A 17463-nucleotide genomic window follows, 5' to 3' on the forward strand; every position below is an offset into this window, starting at 1 on the left:
TGTACTTTTTTTTCCTTCTGTTTTTGATTTAAGACGTGGAAGGTCCAGGATGATGGAAAGGGCGATAGTATTTTGTTTCCCTAGTAGTATAATTGTAATATGGTCAATTTTGTCTTGGGTTTATTGTGGTAGTTTAGTAGTCCACCGTGTTTGATTACCTAGTTGTCTGCAACTCGGGAGAACTCAAATCCATCGCTCATCAACTCAGTTGCAGGGGCGAATCCCTCTGGTATCTTGTGTTTCTGAATGCCACTGACAGTTTCTGTAATGAACTGGATTGTGTACTCTATAAACATGAGAGAGACGATCCACATGAGAAAATGACTATTCAGAGAAATATAAATATATGGTTCTGTGCCGTAAAGAAAGTTTGTTGCCTGTCCCAACAAATCTGTCAGATGGCTGCTCTTTTGGTTTCAGCCTTAAACAAGGTCCTGCTGGGAGTACTTCAACTGGTATGTACCATGTACAAAACTATAGCTAAGACTCTGGCGCTTCTTAGTGGACAGAAAATGACATTACAGTGTCCGTTATTCTACAAGAACAGATTCTATCGACTGAAAACAAAAATTAAGGTCAGAGTCGTTTTGGTCTGGGGAACGAAAGGCTATGAAAAGTGCAACACTTTTCCATATACCATTCGTGTAAAGAGCATGTAGAAATTCACATGTAAAGCATATTGAAATTACACCGGAAGTACATCATATAACCTTTCACCCTTTTCAAAGTGTCATGAGGCTGGCGGGCTAGCGGCAACATTTGTTTACACTGAAGGCTGTAGAATATTTTGCTTATCACACATTGTGTAAACAATTAATTACGTCCGGACTACTTTCTGTAGGGTAAGATTATATGTTGTTGCGAGTAAAAAAAGTAGCTAACGTTATTCAATAAATCTCACTTAACGTTCGCTACCTAGCTAGCGTTAGCTCGCAGCTAGAATACAGTGAATAGGCCGCGTTTTTAGCGTTAGCGATATGTGCTATTATCTTGGCGGTTAACCTACTATGTAACTAGTTTAGATAGCTAATTCATTCAGTTTCCCAGTTTTCACAAGTTAGTCACCACACGTACTTGTATCACTTCCAACAGCCTTCTTTTAATAAACAGAAAAGTGGTGTTATTGTGTTAGTTAGCTAACGTTAGCACGCCAACGTTAACTAGCTACAGAGTCATTCCTTAACGTGGAGACGGGGTTGGACAGGCTAAATGGGGCTTGCTCGTTGGCTACTCTCTGTGTTTGCCAAATAATCAACTTAGTCAATATCCCTACTGCCTTTCAGCTGTCATATAGTTTGCAAGGTAGGGGACATGTCTGTGTGGTCCTCTGTAGCTCAGCTGGTAGAGCACGGCGCTTGTAACGCCAAGGTAGTGGGTTCGATCCCCGGGACCACCCATACACAAAAAAAAAAAATGTATGCACGCATGACTGTAAATCGCTTTGGATAAAAGCGTCTGCTAAATGGCATATTATTATTATGTCTGTCCGTAAAGTTGCACCTGCGGTGACTGCCTGATTTTGTTTGTGGTTGGATTGTGGAAACGGCAGACGTCACAGTGGTGCTGAAATGTTATTTCCATCTTCTCAGGCGAATCTCAGTCCCACAGTGTTAAACATGCGGTCTGCCTTGGGACCCAGCAGTCCTGCTGCTGCCCTTACCGAAGCGCTGGAGAGCTCCGGCCGGCTAATAGACAGACACCTTCAGGATGACCGCTGCTTCCCTGACCTCTCAGAGCTTCTTAATGTCCCCTCTCACAGTAAGTCAAGTAATCGGCGGTGCAAGGTTGTATGTTGTTGAAGTTTGACGAATCAATTAATCTCACAGGACACTTTAGCCCTGATATTTTGGCTGTAGCCTACTTACTGTGTCTAGGGAGACTACAGCCACATCTCAGGGCTTAGGCCACTTACCAAGGGGATTTTCCCACTCTGTATTGCAGACATGCCATCTTTGTCTGGGGGGTCAGACATGGACTACCCTCTTCAGGGACCTGGGCTGATCAGTGTGCCAAACCTCCCTGAGCTCAGTGCAGTCCGAAGGATTCCCCTACCCCCTGAGCTGGTGGAGCAATTCAGCCGTATCCTTTTAAGAGAATACACAGAGGGAGCTGTGTCCAGGTCTCACTCATAGAACTCAGAAGTGCCTGTGCAGGATTATGTGAACTGTGTAAAACTAACCACCACTTCAGAAAAGTTGCCTAGCCCTTAACCTTCCCCTAACAGATATGCAGTGCAATTGTATGATGGGAGTTTTTCCTGAAATCTGTCGGGCATGGCTCACTATTGACAACGATATCTTCATGTGGAATTATGAGGATGGGTGAGTACCAAGCACTCATAAATTAAGTCACTTTATACTCATTTTGTTCTTAGAAAAACATTGCAGGAGCAGTAAACATGGACCCATTTTTACTGACGCTGTCATCACTTTGTTCCACAGGGGGGACGTTGCATATTTTGACGGGCTCAGTGAAACCATCCTGTCCGTGGGGCTGGTCAAACCTAAAGCAGGTGAAATGGCAACACTCGTTTGCCTGAGCAGTGTTTCCTATATTAAAAGTTACAACAGCCCTGTAGGTGTTTGGGTTAAAGGCCCAGTGCTGTCAAAAATGTGATTTTCCTGTGTTATATATCCACCTACCCACCGGACAGTTTATTAGGTACACCCATCTAGTACTGGGTCGGACCCCCCTTTCCCTCCATAAATCTGAATTCTTCGGGGCATGGATTCTACAAGGTGTCGGAAAAGTTAGTTGCTCAATTGGTATCAAGGGATCTAACGTGTGCCAGGAAAACATTCCACACACCAGTACACCACCACCGCCACCAGCATGTACCAATGACACCAGGCAGGATGGGTCCATGGACTCATGCTGCTTGCGCCAAATCCTGATTCTGCCATCAGCATGACGCAACAGCATTCGTCGGACCAGGCAATGTTTTTCCACTCCTCAATTGTCCAGTGTTGGTGATCGCGTGCCCACTGGAGCCGCTTCTTCTTGTTTTTAGCTTATAGGAGTGGAACATGGTGTGGTCGTCTGCTGCAATAACCCATCCGTGACAAGGATCAACAAGTTGTGCGTTCCGAGATGCCGTTCTGCACACCACTGTTGTACTGCGTCGTTATTTGTCTGTTTGTGGCCTGCCTGTTAGCTGGCACGCTTCGTGCCATTTTACTTAGACCTCTCTCATCAACGAGCTGTTTTCACCCACAGGACTGCCGCAGATTGGATGTTATTTGTTTGTTGCGCTATTCTCGGTGAACCCTAGACACTGTTATGCGTGAAAAGCCCAGAAGGGTGGCCGTTTCTGAGATACTGGATCCGGCACGCCTGTCACCGACGATCATACCACGCTCAAAGTCACTTAGGTCACTCGTTTTGCCCATTCTAACGTTCAATCAAACAGTAACTGGATCCCTGTCTGCCTGCTTTATATAGCAAGCCATGGCCAAGTGACTCACTGTCTGTAGGATCGATCCATTTTCGTGAACAGGGTGGTGTACCTAATAAACTATTTCCACACAGGCTGGAATATTTCTGTGAAATTGTGAAAAGGATGATAATGCCCTATTAGTGTAAGAGCAGTTTGAAAAATATCCCTGATATTTCAACCTGTTATGGAATAGTGTTTTTGCCTGCCTGGTGACACCACCAGGCTGTAAATTAGTTAATAGACCAATAAGAAAGTGTTCCAAACCTCTGCCAAAAACAGCTAGTTTTCCCCTCTTCACTCAGACCACTCCCAGACAGTCCTAGCAAAATTCTTCCTTGAGAAATTGCTCTTTGCTAAGAAGCTATTTTTGTGTCTTGTTTTCAATTTAAATGGTCAAAAGTCAGTGTAAGGTACTTAATTGTTACCCAGAAATCATTTGATATTGAGATAAAAACGGCTGCATTGGACCTTTTTAACTTAAGCCACAGGATCCAATTTTTTCCACAGGGATTTTCCAGCCACACATCCACTTCCTGTTGGTCCTAGCCACTCCTGTGGATGTAGTGATCCTGGGGCTCAGCTTCCCTAAAGCTCAGGCAGGTGAGTAATGATGATCCTCCTAGACTTGAAGCACACACCAGACACACACACCCCTGGTGTCATCAATTTGGCATACAGTTTGGAAATTGTTTGATTTGGTTTAGATTGACATGATTGTGTTGTTGGTATTTGTATTGAATTCCTACTCCAGTCTCCTTTTCACATCATTTAACACCTGATTTACTTAACGGGATACTTTGGGACTTTGGCAATGATGCCCTTTATCTACTTCCCCAGAGTCAGATGAACTTGTGGACACCATTTTTGTCTCTGCGTGCAGTTTCAAGGAAGTTGCTAACTAGCTCTAGCGCAATTGCTAACTAAGCATGCTTGCAGATACCCATAGACTTCCAGTCATTGCGCTAATGCTAGTTAGCATTGGCTCGCGAAACTACCTCTAACTTCATTCATACTTGCCAGAGAGACATAAAAATGGTATCCACGCGTTCATTTGACTCTCGGGAAGTAGATAAAACTCCTCATTGCCAAAATTCCGAAGTATCCCTTTAACAAAAGGCACATCTCAATAGGTGGTCCGGGTATCCTGATGACATGGCACAAGTGGGGGGTGGTGGGCTTTTCCTTTTTTGTTCTCTATTGCTCCTCAAGAAAGAGGGGAGGCCGATGACATCAGTCACCATCAGTCCAACTCCTTGAGTGCCCTACTCCTTGAAATTTGCAGTTGCCTAAAACCCCCCCCAAAAACATATATATTTTTAACCCTTTAGTGTGGGTGCGTACTTAACTGGTTTTATACTTGGGATATCACTTTTCAACAGGAAAAGTTAAAAAAATCACTGGAGGACGTCTTTAACCCACCATGGGCTACTTCAGAAATCGATCTTCTCTCTCTCAACTTCTCTCTTTCTTTCCTCTATTCCTCTCTTTATCAGGGTTGAATGACAGCATGTCTGGAGGGATGCAGTTGCTCCCAGACCCGCTGTACTCCATCCCCACAGACAACACCTACCTCCTGGCCATCACCTCCACTGACCTGGGCCGCATCTTCCTGGCAGGGAAAGATGGCTGCCTGTATGAGGTAGCCTACCAGGCCGAGGCAGGCTGGTTCAGTCAACGCTGTAAGAAGATTAACCATTCCAAAAGCAGCCTGTCCTTCCTCGTCCCCTCTCTGCTCCAGTTCTCCTTCTCTGAGGACGGTAAGGATAGTTCAGAGGCTCCTTGTGGAATTGGAACTTTCTTATGCTCTAGTTCTTGAATTGAATTTGACATAACTTTTCTATCTTTGTGCTCCACAGACCCGGTTGTGCAGATTGCCATTGACAACTCCCGTAACACACTCTTCACCCGCTCAGAGAAGGGGGTTCTACAGGTACACAACCCATAAGATTTTAACAATTTGAATGGTAGCACTGTAGTAAATATCCATATGTTTTTATGTGAGGATTTGTGGAATAGGATGTTGCTTTGGTTAGAACTTTTTCAGACATTTGAAAAGGTTGTACTAATTAAGACACGGGTTCCCAAACATTTTTTGTCCACGACATTATGTAATTAAAAGCCAATGTTTACTTTTTTATTTGAGACTGTTGCAGTCAATTGCAAATTGGTCTGACATAATGTCTCATATCTCACCACCACTGATGAGATGGGTGTGCTTGATGCATGTCGCGTCGGAGCTTCTCAAAGTCAGGGGGTGTGGTTAACAGTGCACACCTCATGTCTGCTGTCACATCCAACCTGGATCGATATTTGGTTTTAATGCAGACGAGAGCACTGCTGATTCCAGCTTCACACAGATCTGAGCTGGCGTAGGGTACCAAAAGTTTTAACGCTCTGAGGGAGATGGCAGTGTATTCCCTTTGAGTCAGGAACCAAAGCTCCTCCGTAATGACCCGTGAAAGCTTTGTCTGCAGCATACGGTCACATGACACCTTTTCCCACGGTCTAAGGGCACTGGTAGAATTGTATCTTTTAGATTTAAATAATTTTCATTTAGATTTATAAGGTTAACCACATTACAATGATTTTGAGATACAATGACGATATATATTTTAAAATGTAATTTATTTTTAAAAATATCTGGATTTTGGAAATTCTCCCGCGACCCCATTTTCATATCTGGTAACCCCCAGTTTGGAAAACACTGAATTAGGACCCTGAGTTTAAAGCTGATGTTGTCTGTTCCAGGTGTATGATCTGGGTGTGGATGGGCAGGGTATGAGCCGTGTGGCAGCCATGTCACAGAGTTCCATCGTGGCTGCAGCAGGAAACGTTGCCAGGTTTGTCAGCTACTCCTCACCTCTGGTTAAATCCAGAGTGCTAGTGAATGGTTGAAATGGGTCAAAGCTCATCACTGCTTAAGAACAATTCAAATGAATCTCTTTGTTATTTTATATCGCTCTCTATAGGACCATAGATCGCTCTGTGTTTAAACCCATCGTACAGATCTCTGTGATAGACAGATCGGAGTCGTCTGACTGCCACCTGCTGGCTGTCACTCATGCAGGTAAGGAGACGGACTGACATGGGAGAGGAAATAAAGGTCATACTGACATTATTTTCATTACAGAATAACTATCTACGAAGACCTCAAAGACCTTACTGTAGCTCTCCATCTCTGCTTGTAGGAGTGCGTCTCTACTTCAGCACCACTCCCTTTGCCCCACCACATGCCAAGCACCCAGCGGCACGCCCTAGTCTGCTAGCTCTGGTCCATGTCCGCCTGCCTCCAGGCTTCTCTGCCTCCTCCACCCTGCAGAAGCCTGCCAAGGTCCACAAGGCTCTGCACAGCAAAGGTAAAGCCACTCTGCAGTCTAAACGCTATCCTGTTATAATGGGTCCTCCTAGCATCACCCTATAGGTTAAAGGTTTACTCATGTGTCTCTGGTGTTGATCCCTACAGGAGTTCTCCTGATGGCAGCGTCTGAGACGGAGGACAGTGACATCCTGTGGTGTATCAACCATGACTCCTTCCCCTTTAAGAAACCCCTGATGGAGGCTCAGGTGGGAGCTGACGGAGTTAGGGTCATAGTTGGGGTCCTGAGTGGCGCAGTGGTCTAAGGCACTGCATCGCAGTGCTAACTGTGCCACTAGAGATCCTGGTTCGAATCCAGGCTCTGTCGCAGCCGGCCGCGACCGGGAGACTCATGGGCGGCGCACAATTGGCCCAGCGCCGTCCAGGGTAGGGGAGGGAATGGCCGGCAGGGATGTAGCTCAGTTGATAGAGCATGGCGTTTGTGGGTTCGATTCCCACGGGGGGCCAGTATAAAAAATAAATACATATGTATTCACTAACTGTAAGTCGCTCTGGATAAGAGCGTCTGCTAAATGACCAAAAATGTAAAAAAAATGTTTAAAAAAATAATAGTTAATTAGAAATATAAAACCCGATCTACGATGTCCTGTCAACCCAGCTTACTTTGCAAATGCTACGATTTAGATTTCTTTAAATGTAGTATTTGTTTGACTTCAAAGAATATTGTAGCTCATATTGTCTGTATATCATTGCAGATGATGTCCAATGTAGATGGCCACTCCTGGGCACTTTGTGCCATCGAGGAGGAGAAAGCACCTAAAATCTCTACCCCCCTGAATAAGGATCAGGTTCCCCTCACTGACTCTCCTGTCGTGGTGCAGCAACACAATGTTCCTCCACAGAAGTTTGTCCTTCTCTCTGCTAAGGTACAGTCGAGATTTTACGGCTTCGTTTGTACTGCGTGAATGGCACTGTACATTCACACAGTCAATTAAACGTGTTCAGTCCTGTCTGTAGTTTTGTGAACAAACATCTATAAATGGGTTGTTATTCATGGTCCCCCAGGGAAGTCACATCTTCCACAAGTTGCGGCCGGTGGACCAGCTACGCCACCTATTGGTGAGCGGTACTGGTGGAGAGAGTGAAGAAATCGAACGCTTCTTCAAACTGCACAGGGTAGGAATCTCTCATTCCTCATTGTCTTGTTAGTGCAAGCACCACTACACACACGCTCTCTTTATTTCTCTGTTTGTTGATCTAACCCTCTCCTCTTCCCCTCAGGAGGAGCAGGCGTGTGCCACTGCTCTGATTCTGGCCTGCTCCAGTGCTGCCTGCGACAGAGAAGTGTCTCAGTGGGCCTCCAGAGCCTTCTTTAGGTATGGAGGAGAGGCTCAGATGAGGTTCGCCTCGGCTCATTCTGCTCCTAGCAACGTTGGCGCGCTGTTCGGCTCTCCTGTACCAGGTGAGGGGCATCTGAGGAAGGATTTCTGCTTGAAGCCAAATTCCCATTCCCGAATTCCCATTCGTTGTAGCATGCCAATGGCAATAATGTCCTAGTCGAAATTCCTTGTATAAGTTGGACGGCGTGCATTGCAATTAGCCTGCGCGTGAATGAGAAGTTGTCTGTCTGCATCACTTGTCTTACTCCCTTCCTGTTGTTTTAGGATCCCCTATGCCTGTTGGTAGCAGTCCCATGCCTAACCCTAGTTTCTTAGCTACGCCTGCTCCAGGTACACAGTCCTCCTTTTTATTTTTAATATGTTTGCAGAGTGCCTTGCCGTCAACAGTACTCAACACATTCACCCACTGAATATTGGCAACATTCGAGTGTTTAATGTCAGTGTGTCTGCCTTGACAACAATCTCTCAGGTATGATGCCCCAGAGTGTGTCTACGCCCTATATACCCACCACGCCCATGTCCTCCGCCCCCATCACTGGCATGTCCTCTGGGCCAGAGGTGGTCTTCTCAGGGAAACACAATGGCATCAGTGTCTACTTCACACGCATACTGGGGTCAGTCACCTCCCCTGGATAGCGTACTTTACTCAGGCCTCACCTCCATACTTGGGAAATGCCGTTTTTTTACTTTGTACTGGACTGAGAGACATTATTCATATGTTTCACTTATAGCATGGCTATAGTGACTTCACTAACTTGTGAACATTATTGATTAACAGTAATATCTGGGATGGGAGTCTTGCTGTTGAGAAGACCATCAGTAAAGGAAATCAGGCTGTCAGTATTGTGAGTATCACATTAACAGCATATTACAGTCTTCCTTTGCGAGTAAATTTGATGATGAGGATGATCACTCTCTCTTTCACTCTCTCTCCCCCAGTTGGAGAGCACAGCCAGCTCATCTGATCTGGAGTTAGTTCTTCTGGAGCTTCGTGGTCTGAAGGACTTCCTGGATAAGAACTCCCAGTTCAGTCCCTCATCTCTGGGGTCAGCCAGGTAAGACAGACCCTTGGGCCCTGCATCTCCCCATGGCCAAGACCTGGGCTGGCTGCTTTATGGGAGGTACTATATATCCACACTTCTATGGTCATCTGGTTAAATAAATACTGTTGGATTTGATTTGCATGTTGAACTCCACCCATCTGCAGTTTCAGCTCTCCAGCCAATCTGCAGCAGCGGCTGTTGGGTTTCATGCGGCCTGATGGAGGAGCCAGTTCTCAGCAGGTCCAGCAGGAGCTCCAGAGGAAGTACCACAGTACGTAATTTGTGGATGTTAATTAAACTGCCATCCAAATCAAGGAGCAATGAGAATGACCGCATTATCGGAGTAGAATCCTAACACCAATGAGAACACACTATTCTTGAATTTTGTGGTCTCTGTGACCGTTACTAATCTTTCTCTCTCCCCCGTCCCCAGCCGAGGCTCAGGCTTATGAGAAGATGTCCCTTCAGGGTATCCAACAGCTGGTGCATCGCTCCTGTCAGACCCTGGCCCTGTGGAAGCTGCTGTGTGACCACCAGTTCAGCCTCATCATCTCTGAACTACCCATGGTGAGCTCCAGATCCATGACCTCACTTGGTACTGGTTTCCCGGACACAGATTAAGCCTAGTCCATTCTCCGTTAGGACTGCTGTCAGTCAGACTAATTAATCTAATTGGTTAATCATCCAACACACACTCCCCTCCGTATTTATTTGGACAGTGAAGCTAAAATGTGTAAATTTTGCTCTATTCTCCAGCATTTTGGATTTGAGAGAAAATGTTTCAAATGAGGCGGCAGTACGTACAGAATGTCACCTTTCATTTGAGGGTATTTTAATACATATCTGTTTTACCGTTTACAAATGAAAGCACTTTATGTATCTAGTCCCCCCCCAAAATGCTAACTTTCCCTATTATTGGTAATGGTGAGAGGTTAGCGTTTTGGTGGGGTATGATCTTTGTTCCTCTAACTTTCTCATTCATCATTAGTCATGATTCATTCATGATTATCCATAATCATGGTAGCATCCACATTCATGTAGAAGTGTTCAGAAACATCTTCTATTATTATTTACAATGAAAGTGACTCCAAAATGACAATACATTATTTATCATTAATTTGTATTGGGCACAACCATAATCCGAAATGCAACCAAAACGAACTGCAAATGCATCCAACAAGTTTGTAGAGTCACAAGCTTGATGTAGTCAAGGAATATGGGACCAAATACTAAACTTGTAACTATACTGAACAAAATATAAACGCAACATGTAAAGTGTTGGTCCCATGTTTCATGAGCTGAAATAAAATATCCCAGAAATGTTCCATATGCACAAAAACCTTATTTCTCTCAAATTTTGTGCACAAATGTGTTAACATCCCTGTTAGTGAGCATTTATCATTTGCCAAGATAAACCATCCACCTGACAGGTGTGGCATATCAAGAAGCTGATTAAACAGCATGATCATTACACAGGTGCACCTTGTGGTGGGGACAATAAAAGGCCACTCTAAAATGTGCAGTTTTGTCACACAAAACAATGCCACAGATGTCTCAAGTTTGAGAGAGCGGGCAATTGGCATGCTGACAGCAGGAATGTCCACCAGAGCTGTTGCCAGAGAATTGAATGTTCATTTATCTACCATAAGCCGCCTACAACGTTGTTTTAGAGAATTTGGCTGTACTTCCAACCGGCTTCACAACTGTAGACCACGTGTAACCACGCCAGCCCAGGACCTCCACATCCGGCTTCTTCATCTGCGGGATTGTCTGAGACCAGCCACCGGACAGCTGATAAAAATGAGGAGTATTTCTGTCTGTAATAAAGCCCTTTTGTGTGGAAAAATAATTCTGATTGGCTGGGCCTGGCTCCCTAGTGGGTGGGCCTGGCTTCCAAGTGGGTGGGCCTATGCCCAGTCATGTGAAATCCATAGATTAGGGCCTAATGAATTTATTTAAATTGACTGATTTCCTTTATGAACTGTAACTGAGTAAAATCGTTGCAATTGTTAAATGTTGCGTTTATTTTTGTTCAGTATACTTTAATACTCTAAGTGCATTTTTTCCAAATACTTCTTAGGAAAAAAATTAATAAAGTGCATTCATGAAAATATGTATGAAAATCCCCTCAAATACAAGGTGACATTTTGTACTGTCGCCTCATATGAAACATTTGATCTCAAATCCTAAATGCTGGATTATAGAGACACATTTCTATGTTTTAGCTTCACTGTCCAAATAAATACAGAGGAGGGTGTATATTTCTGAAGTCTTTTGTAAAGACGTCTCCCTTGTATCCTGTTTATAACCCGTGTTTGACTTGTGTAATAGGAGTTCCAGGACCAGATGAAGGGGGCGAGTTTTAAGGACGTGGTGATCCGGGGTCGAGAGCTGACCGGAGCTCTGATCACAGCCCTCATCAACGTCTACATCAAAGACTCTGCCTCTGTAGATGCCATAAGCAACCACCTTAGAGACATCTGCCCTTTGCTGTACAGCAGCGACGACAGCGTCTGCTCAAAGGTAGTCTACAAACACAGTGTTTTTAGTTGTCTATATGACAGGGAAGATGTCCATCAGATTTTGGCTACGAAGTTCATTCTCATCTGCAGTCCCTGGGCAAAGTTTGAATAGCATCCACTGTTGCCTCCTCTGTCTTCTTTATCCTTTTATAACTGTATCTGAGAACAAAATCTCCCCTCCCTCTGTCCCTCCCAGGCTAATGAGTTGCTGCAGGGCTCCAGACAGATCCAGACTAAGACAGATAAGGAAAGAACACTGAGAGAGTCACTACAGCTCTACCAGCTGATCAGCCAGCACACAGACCTGCCACTGGTCTGCTCCCAGTACCGACAGGGTAAGGCTCCACACACACACACCTGCCCATCACACTAATACTATTTGAAATGTCCCTGACTCTTCATGCTTAGCGTGGATGGGATGCTAAGGGTGTTTCTCTCCTCTCCTTTCTCTCAGTGCGTTTTTATGAGGGGGTGCTGGAGCTGTGCCTGACTGCAGCGGATAAGAAGGATCCTCAGAAGCTGGGACCTCACTTCTATAAGAACGGAGAGCCAGAGGAGGACCATGCTGGAGCACTGGCCTTCCAGGAGAGGTAACTAACCAACTACCTGTTCACATTGATCATGAGACTGCGGTGGATATCTGCTAAGGGACGTCCTGGCCCTTTTATTTCTCCCTTGTGTTGACATTGACTGACCACCCCCTCCTCTCCTCCTGTAGGTTGTCATGTTATAAGTGCATCACAGATACCATGCAGGAGCTGGTGAACCAGAGTAAAGCTGCTCCTCAGTCTCCCAGTGTCCCTAAGCAGCCAGGACCCCCTGTTATGACCTCTGACCCCAACATGTTGAGTAATGAGGACGCCACCGCCCATGTGAGTGCTGCGGGGAGGAGAATGTTGCCAGCAATAGGAATAATACAATAATTATTTTATGTTAAATAATTAATTCATGCTATGAATGAGCTGTCTCGTGATGTTCTTCTCTTTCTCCCTGGTAGTTTGAGCAGGTCATTGGTCTGGCCCAGAGGTCACAGGATGAACTCTTCCACATAGCCCTCTACAATTGGCTGATACAGGCTGACCTCACCGACAAGCTTCTGGAGGTAAGAACCTTCTAGCATTGTCCCACAGTCACGGCCTGAGATGCCTTGTTCTTTATAGTATATTGCATTTAACTGGTCTTTCATTGTGGTTTATTATCCTCCCTCTCTGTCCTCTATCCAGGTGAACTCTCCGTACCTGGAGGAACACCTGATGCACATGATCAAGCAGGACCAGAGTAAGGTGCGGAACATGGACCTGCTGTGGAGATACTATGAGAAGAGCCGTAGCTTTGGCAAGGCAGCTCATGTCCTGGCCAGGCTCGCTGACATGCACAGGTAAGACCTAACAGCCCCCGAGTCTTGATGAGCCATTTACACACTGGTCCTGTGTGGCTCAGTGGCAGAGCATGGCGCTAACACTGACGTATGAAAATGTCCTCGTTCATGTTGATTCTGAGCAATGTTAAATATGAACATATTATACGTGTGTCTTTCTGTGTGCGTGTGCAGTACTGAGATCTCCCTGAAGCAGAGGCTGGAGTACATCTCCAGGGCCATCCTGTCAGCCAAGAGCTCCTCCTGCATCTCTGCTCAAGGAGCTGAGGGGGAGTTTCTGCATGAGCTGGAGGAGAAGATGGAGGTACGGGGAGAGGAAATAACTACTCACTGAATTATTAGGTTTTTAGGTTTTGGCCCCTTTGATAAGGTTTAGATTTGGGCTCTGTCAACTCAAGCTGATATTGTTTGTCCTGATTCCAAGGTGGTGCGTATTCAGGTCCAGATCCAGGAGACTCTGAGTAGACGGTACTCCCAGCATCCCTCTGTACAGGGAGCCATGTCACAACTGGATTCCGAGCTTATGGACATCACCAAGGTAACGGTGCATGAATATCTAACATTACCCCTCACTCCAATAGTTCTGTTTGGTAATACATTTTCCTCCCTTAGAGTAAATGTTTTAATACCCCTGTCCTTTTTCTTCCTATCTAGTTGTATGGGGAGTTTGCAGATCACTTCCGGTTGTCTGAATGCAAATTGGCCATCATCCATTGTGCTGGTCACTCTGACCCCATCCTGGTGCACTCTCTGTGGCAGGAGATCATGGAGAAAGGTGTGTACAGACAAATGCACCTAAAGTTATCCAACGCGTTTGTCTCTGACGCTTTGCTCTAATAGAGATGTATAGAGATTGCAACGTTGTATCTCTCAATGGTGCTGCCCGTGTGCTCAGGCGCCATAATGGGACAGATACAACGTTGCGATCTCTATGCGACATTAGGGAAAGAATAAGGAAGTGGATAGAATATCGTTTTTTATAATTATCAGAGAAATTAACACATTTTGTAAAAGATTGATTACTATGTATAGCTTTAACACTATTAATGACCAACCACCCAGTTTCGGAGGAGTTAGGTCTATTGTACTCCTGAGTGGCGCAGTGGTCTAAGGCACTGCATCGCAGTGCTAACTGTGCCACTAGAGATCCTGGTTCGTATCCAGGCTCTGTCGCCGCCGGCCGCGACCGGGAGACTCATGGGCGGCGCACAATTGGCCCAGCGTCGTCCAGGGTAGGGGAGGGAATGGCCGGCAGGGATGTAGCTCAGTTGATAGAGCATGGTGTTTGCAACGCCAGGGTTGTGGGTTCGATTCCCACGGGGGGCCAGTATAAAAATAAAAAATGTATTCACTAACTGTAAGTCGCTCTGGATAAGAGCGTCTGCTAAATGACTAAAATGTAAAATGTAAAATGTAAAAAATGTACCGGGAGACTTCACACAATTGCGCTAAACTAACAATATGCTAGCTTCAATAATCTCCAAACTGCACTCAAACATAAAAATGGTATCCATGAGTTTGTCTAGCTCTGGGTAAGTAGATAAACAACCGAAATCTCAAAATCCCGCAGTATGCCTTTAAGTAGCTGTCATTTTGACTTTATTCCAGAGCTGGGTGACGGTGTGGCCATGAGTCCAGCCGACAGAATGAGAGCTCTGAGTCTCAAACTGGTGTCTCTGGGAAAGATCTACGCAGGAACACCCAGATACTTTCCACTAGGTAAAACCACAGGCCTACTTTCATTTATTCTGCCAATTATTTCTCTACTGATTTTCCTCTATGTAAGACATCCATACTTAGTGTAATTACATTAGCAGTTCATTATGTCAACATGTATGTCTCTAAGGTGTTATGTCTATTGGGTCTGGATGTTGAATCTGTAATTGCTTAATTATCCACCAACGCCGTGGCCTGTCCTAGTTTCTCTACGACCATTGAACTACAGAGATCTGTTGCACGGGCAAATTGTTTTAATGTACAGTACTGATTGCAATTTTCCACTGTCTTGTGTCTCCAGAATTTCTCGTTAAGTTTTTGGAGCAGGAGGTGTGTCGTCTGAACTGGGACGTGGGCTTTGTCACCTTCACCATGCAGGAGATAGGAGTACAGCTGCCCCGTCTGCTGGAGGTCTACGACCAACTCTTCAAGACACGGGTATATCTCTCAATTAAATTAAATAACCTTTTCATCCCGGAGGGGCAATTATTGTTGGCAGGTATGGGATACAAATGGATTAAGATGCCCTCAATAATAAAGGGTTATTATGAATTCAGATTTTGCACCTGTTTAACTTGGGCATTATTTGATTAATAAGGAAAGGTTCCGTACACATAAAAAGACTGTGGCTATGTGTCTCACAGGATCCGTGTTGGCAGCGTCTGAAGAAACCTCTCCACCTGGTAGAGTGCATCCATGTGCTGCTGTCAGGATATGTAGAGGACCCCAGCAGAGTACCAACATATGACCGGTAACTAACCAATCGCCAAGTGTGCTAACCGTCGCTGCTGTCTTCGTTAGCAAACATATCAACCTGCATACATAGTCATGACAATTATTGTTTGTAACATGTTTAAAATGTATCTGTAGTTTATCTAATATGCTCTGTCTAACTCATATTTCTCTCTCTCCCCATCAGACGGCGATTCACTAACGTGTGTCTGGATAACATCTGTGGTTACCTGGTGGAGCTGCAGTCCCTGAGTCCTAACTCTGCCCTGCGGCTCACCATCGGCAACTTCAAGGCCCTGCAGGCCAAGCTGGAGAAAGTTCACTGAGGAGGTCCACAGGTGTCAGGGGTCACATGAAGATCAGCGAGTAACAGAATGAAACACTGGTTTACACTTCTGAATAACATGGCTCTTCTGTATATCTTCTGTTCTGGTTGGTGTTTGATAGTGGTGTGACATTGAGAATACAGTTTGGTCTCTGACTGCAGTTACGTCTCAAAGGACTACACCCCCGCATTTTTCATGAAGAAGGGGTTATTGACCAGTTCACTCTACAGCCCTGGCTTCAGACTTTTTACATCCTATTTTTAACTTATTTTATAAGTACAGTATGCATTTGTTTTGTAATATAAGCCTTGAAGTGAGGACAACATCTTATTGGTGGCTGTCTGAGTGAATTTGATTGGTTTCACAAATGTATGTTAGGCAAATATGAACTGTTGTTAATACACAGAATTAGAAGACAATACTTTACAGGAATGGGATTGTCATTTAAACATGGAGTTACTGTACTTATGTGGGTAAAATATAGAATGTACGTATGTAGAGGAGAAATGCACTTCCACGATTGCTCAGATGGCTGTCATTTGTTTAAACTTGAATCCACATGCTGGATATCGTGCTGATGTCATTCCTGTCAGTGTCTTTCCTTCTACATGCCTGCCATGATTCAGGCCAGGTTTGTCTGTACCAATCAACCTCTCCGTTATACAGAGTACAATATTGGGACTCCTAATATTACGCTAAGAATGCCTTCTCTGCCAAAGGTTTATAATAACTAAACCTTACTTTTTACCTTGTTTTGTTTGTATTTCTTATTTTTCACCTTGATCAGTGTGTCTGCTTTTGGCTGACTAGTTAAATGGCATTTATTTGACTGTATGAGTGTTTATCTAATTATGTATGTTGTACTCAACTGAGATTTCAGGGTCAGGACAGAAATCCTCGATCCATGCCTTGTATAAGGGTGCTGTTCAAATAGCTTTACTCTAAGGCCTGAAATGAGCTATTTTATAAAATAAGCAGATTTTACATACATTTAAAAATTTCAATTTGTCATTGTTTTTTTGGGGGTTTAAGATTGTATTGGGAAATTTTTTTAAATAAAATGTGCAACCTGTTCAAATCAAAGTTACCTTGTTTTTTTTATACTGAACTCTTTTTGCACAAGAGAATCTTCACAGATATCCATGTATGGGTCCCGTAGTGATATACACTCAGTGAGACCCCATTTTGCCTCCATAATAGCCTGAATTCTTTGTGGCATGGAAACGTTGCTCAATTGGTATCAAGAGACCTAACGTATGCCAGGAAAACATTACTTGCACCAGCCTGTACCGTTGATACCAGGCAGGATGGGGCCATGGAATCATGCTGCTTACGCCAAATCCTGACTCCCCATCAGCATGACGCAACAGGAACCGGGATAATGAGATTTCTGAGATACTGGAACCAGTGCACCTGGCATTAATCATACCACTCTAAAAGTCACTTGGGTCACTCGTTTTGCCCATTCTAACGTTCAATCGAACAGTAACTGGATAACTGTATTCCTGCTTTATTACGCTGTCTGTAGGAACTAAACATTTTCGTGAAGGGGATGGTGTACCTAATAAACTGTGCCTTGACCTTTTCCACATAT

The 17463-nt window shown here is 44.6% G+C and overlaps 1 protein-coding gene across 1 annotated transcript; it reads left to right on the forward strand.

Moving 5' to 3' along the window:
* Positions 1-748: 748 nt before the first annotated feature.
* Positions 749-16946, forward strand: LOC311127357 (nuclear pore complex protein Nup155-like). The gene is made up of 34 exons (XM_084159196.1): positions 749-842; positions 1590-1758; positions 1942-2079; positions 2225-2321; positions 2442-2512; positions 3944-4036; positions 4930-5193; positions 5293-5366; positions 6185-6276; positions 6406-6503; positions 6625-6792; positions 6900-7000; positions 7508-7678; positions 7818-7928; positions 8034-8214; positions 8417-8482; positions 8622-8766; positions 8931-8997; positions 9092-9207; positions 9360-9466; positions 9629-9762; positions 11527-11718; positions 11914-12052; positions 12172-12307; positions 12436-12589; positions 12715-12819; positions 12941-13095; positions 13270-13399; positions 13520-13633; positions 13750-13870; positions 14704-14814; positions 15113-15249; positions 15456-15562; positions 15731-16946. The coding sequence occupies exons 2-34, from the start codon at positions 1617-1619 to the stop codon at positions 15867-15869; spliced, it is 4176 nt and encodes a 1391-aa protein (XP_084015322.1). The 5' UTR covers positions 749-842; positions 1590-1616; the 3' UTR covers positions 15870-16946.
* The last annotated feature ends 517 nt before the right edge of the window (positions 16947-17463 follow it).

Source organism: Coregonus lavaretus (assembly GCF_964263955.1).
Source record: "Coregonus lavaretus genome assembly, chromosome: 4".
NCBI classification, from domain to species: domain Eukaryota; kingdom Metazoa; phylum Chordata; class Actinopteri; order Salmoniformes; family Salmonidae; genus Coregonus; species Coregonus lavaretus.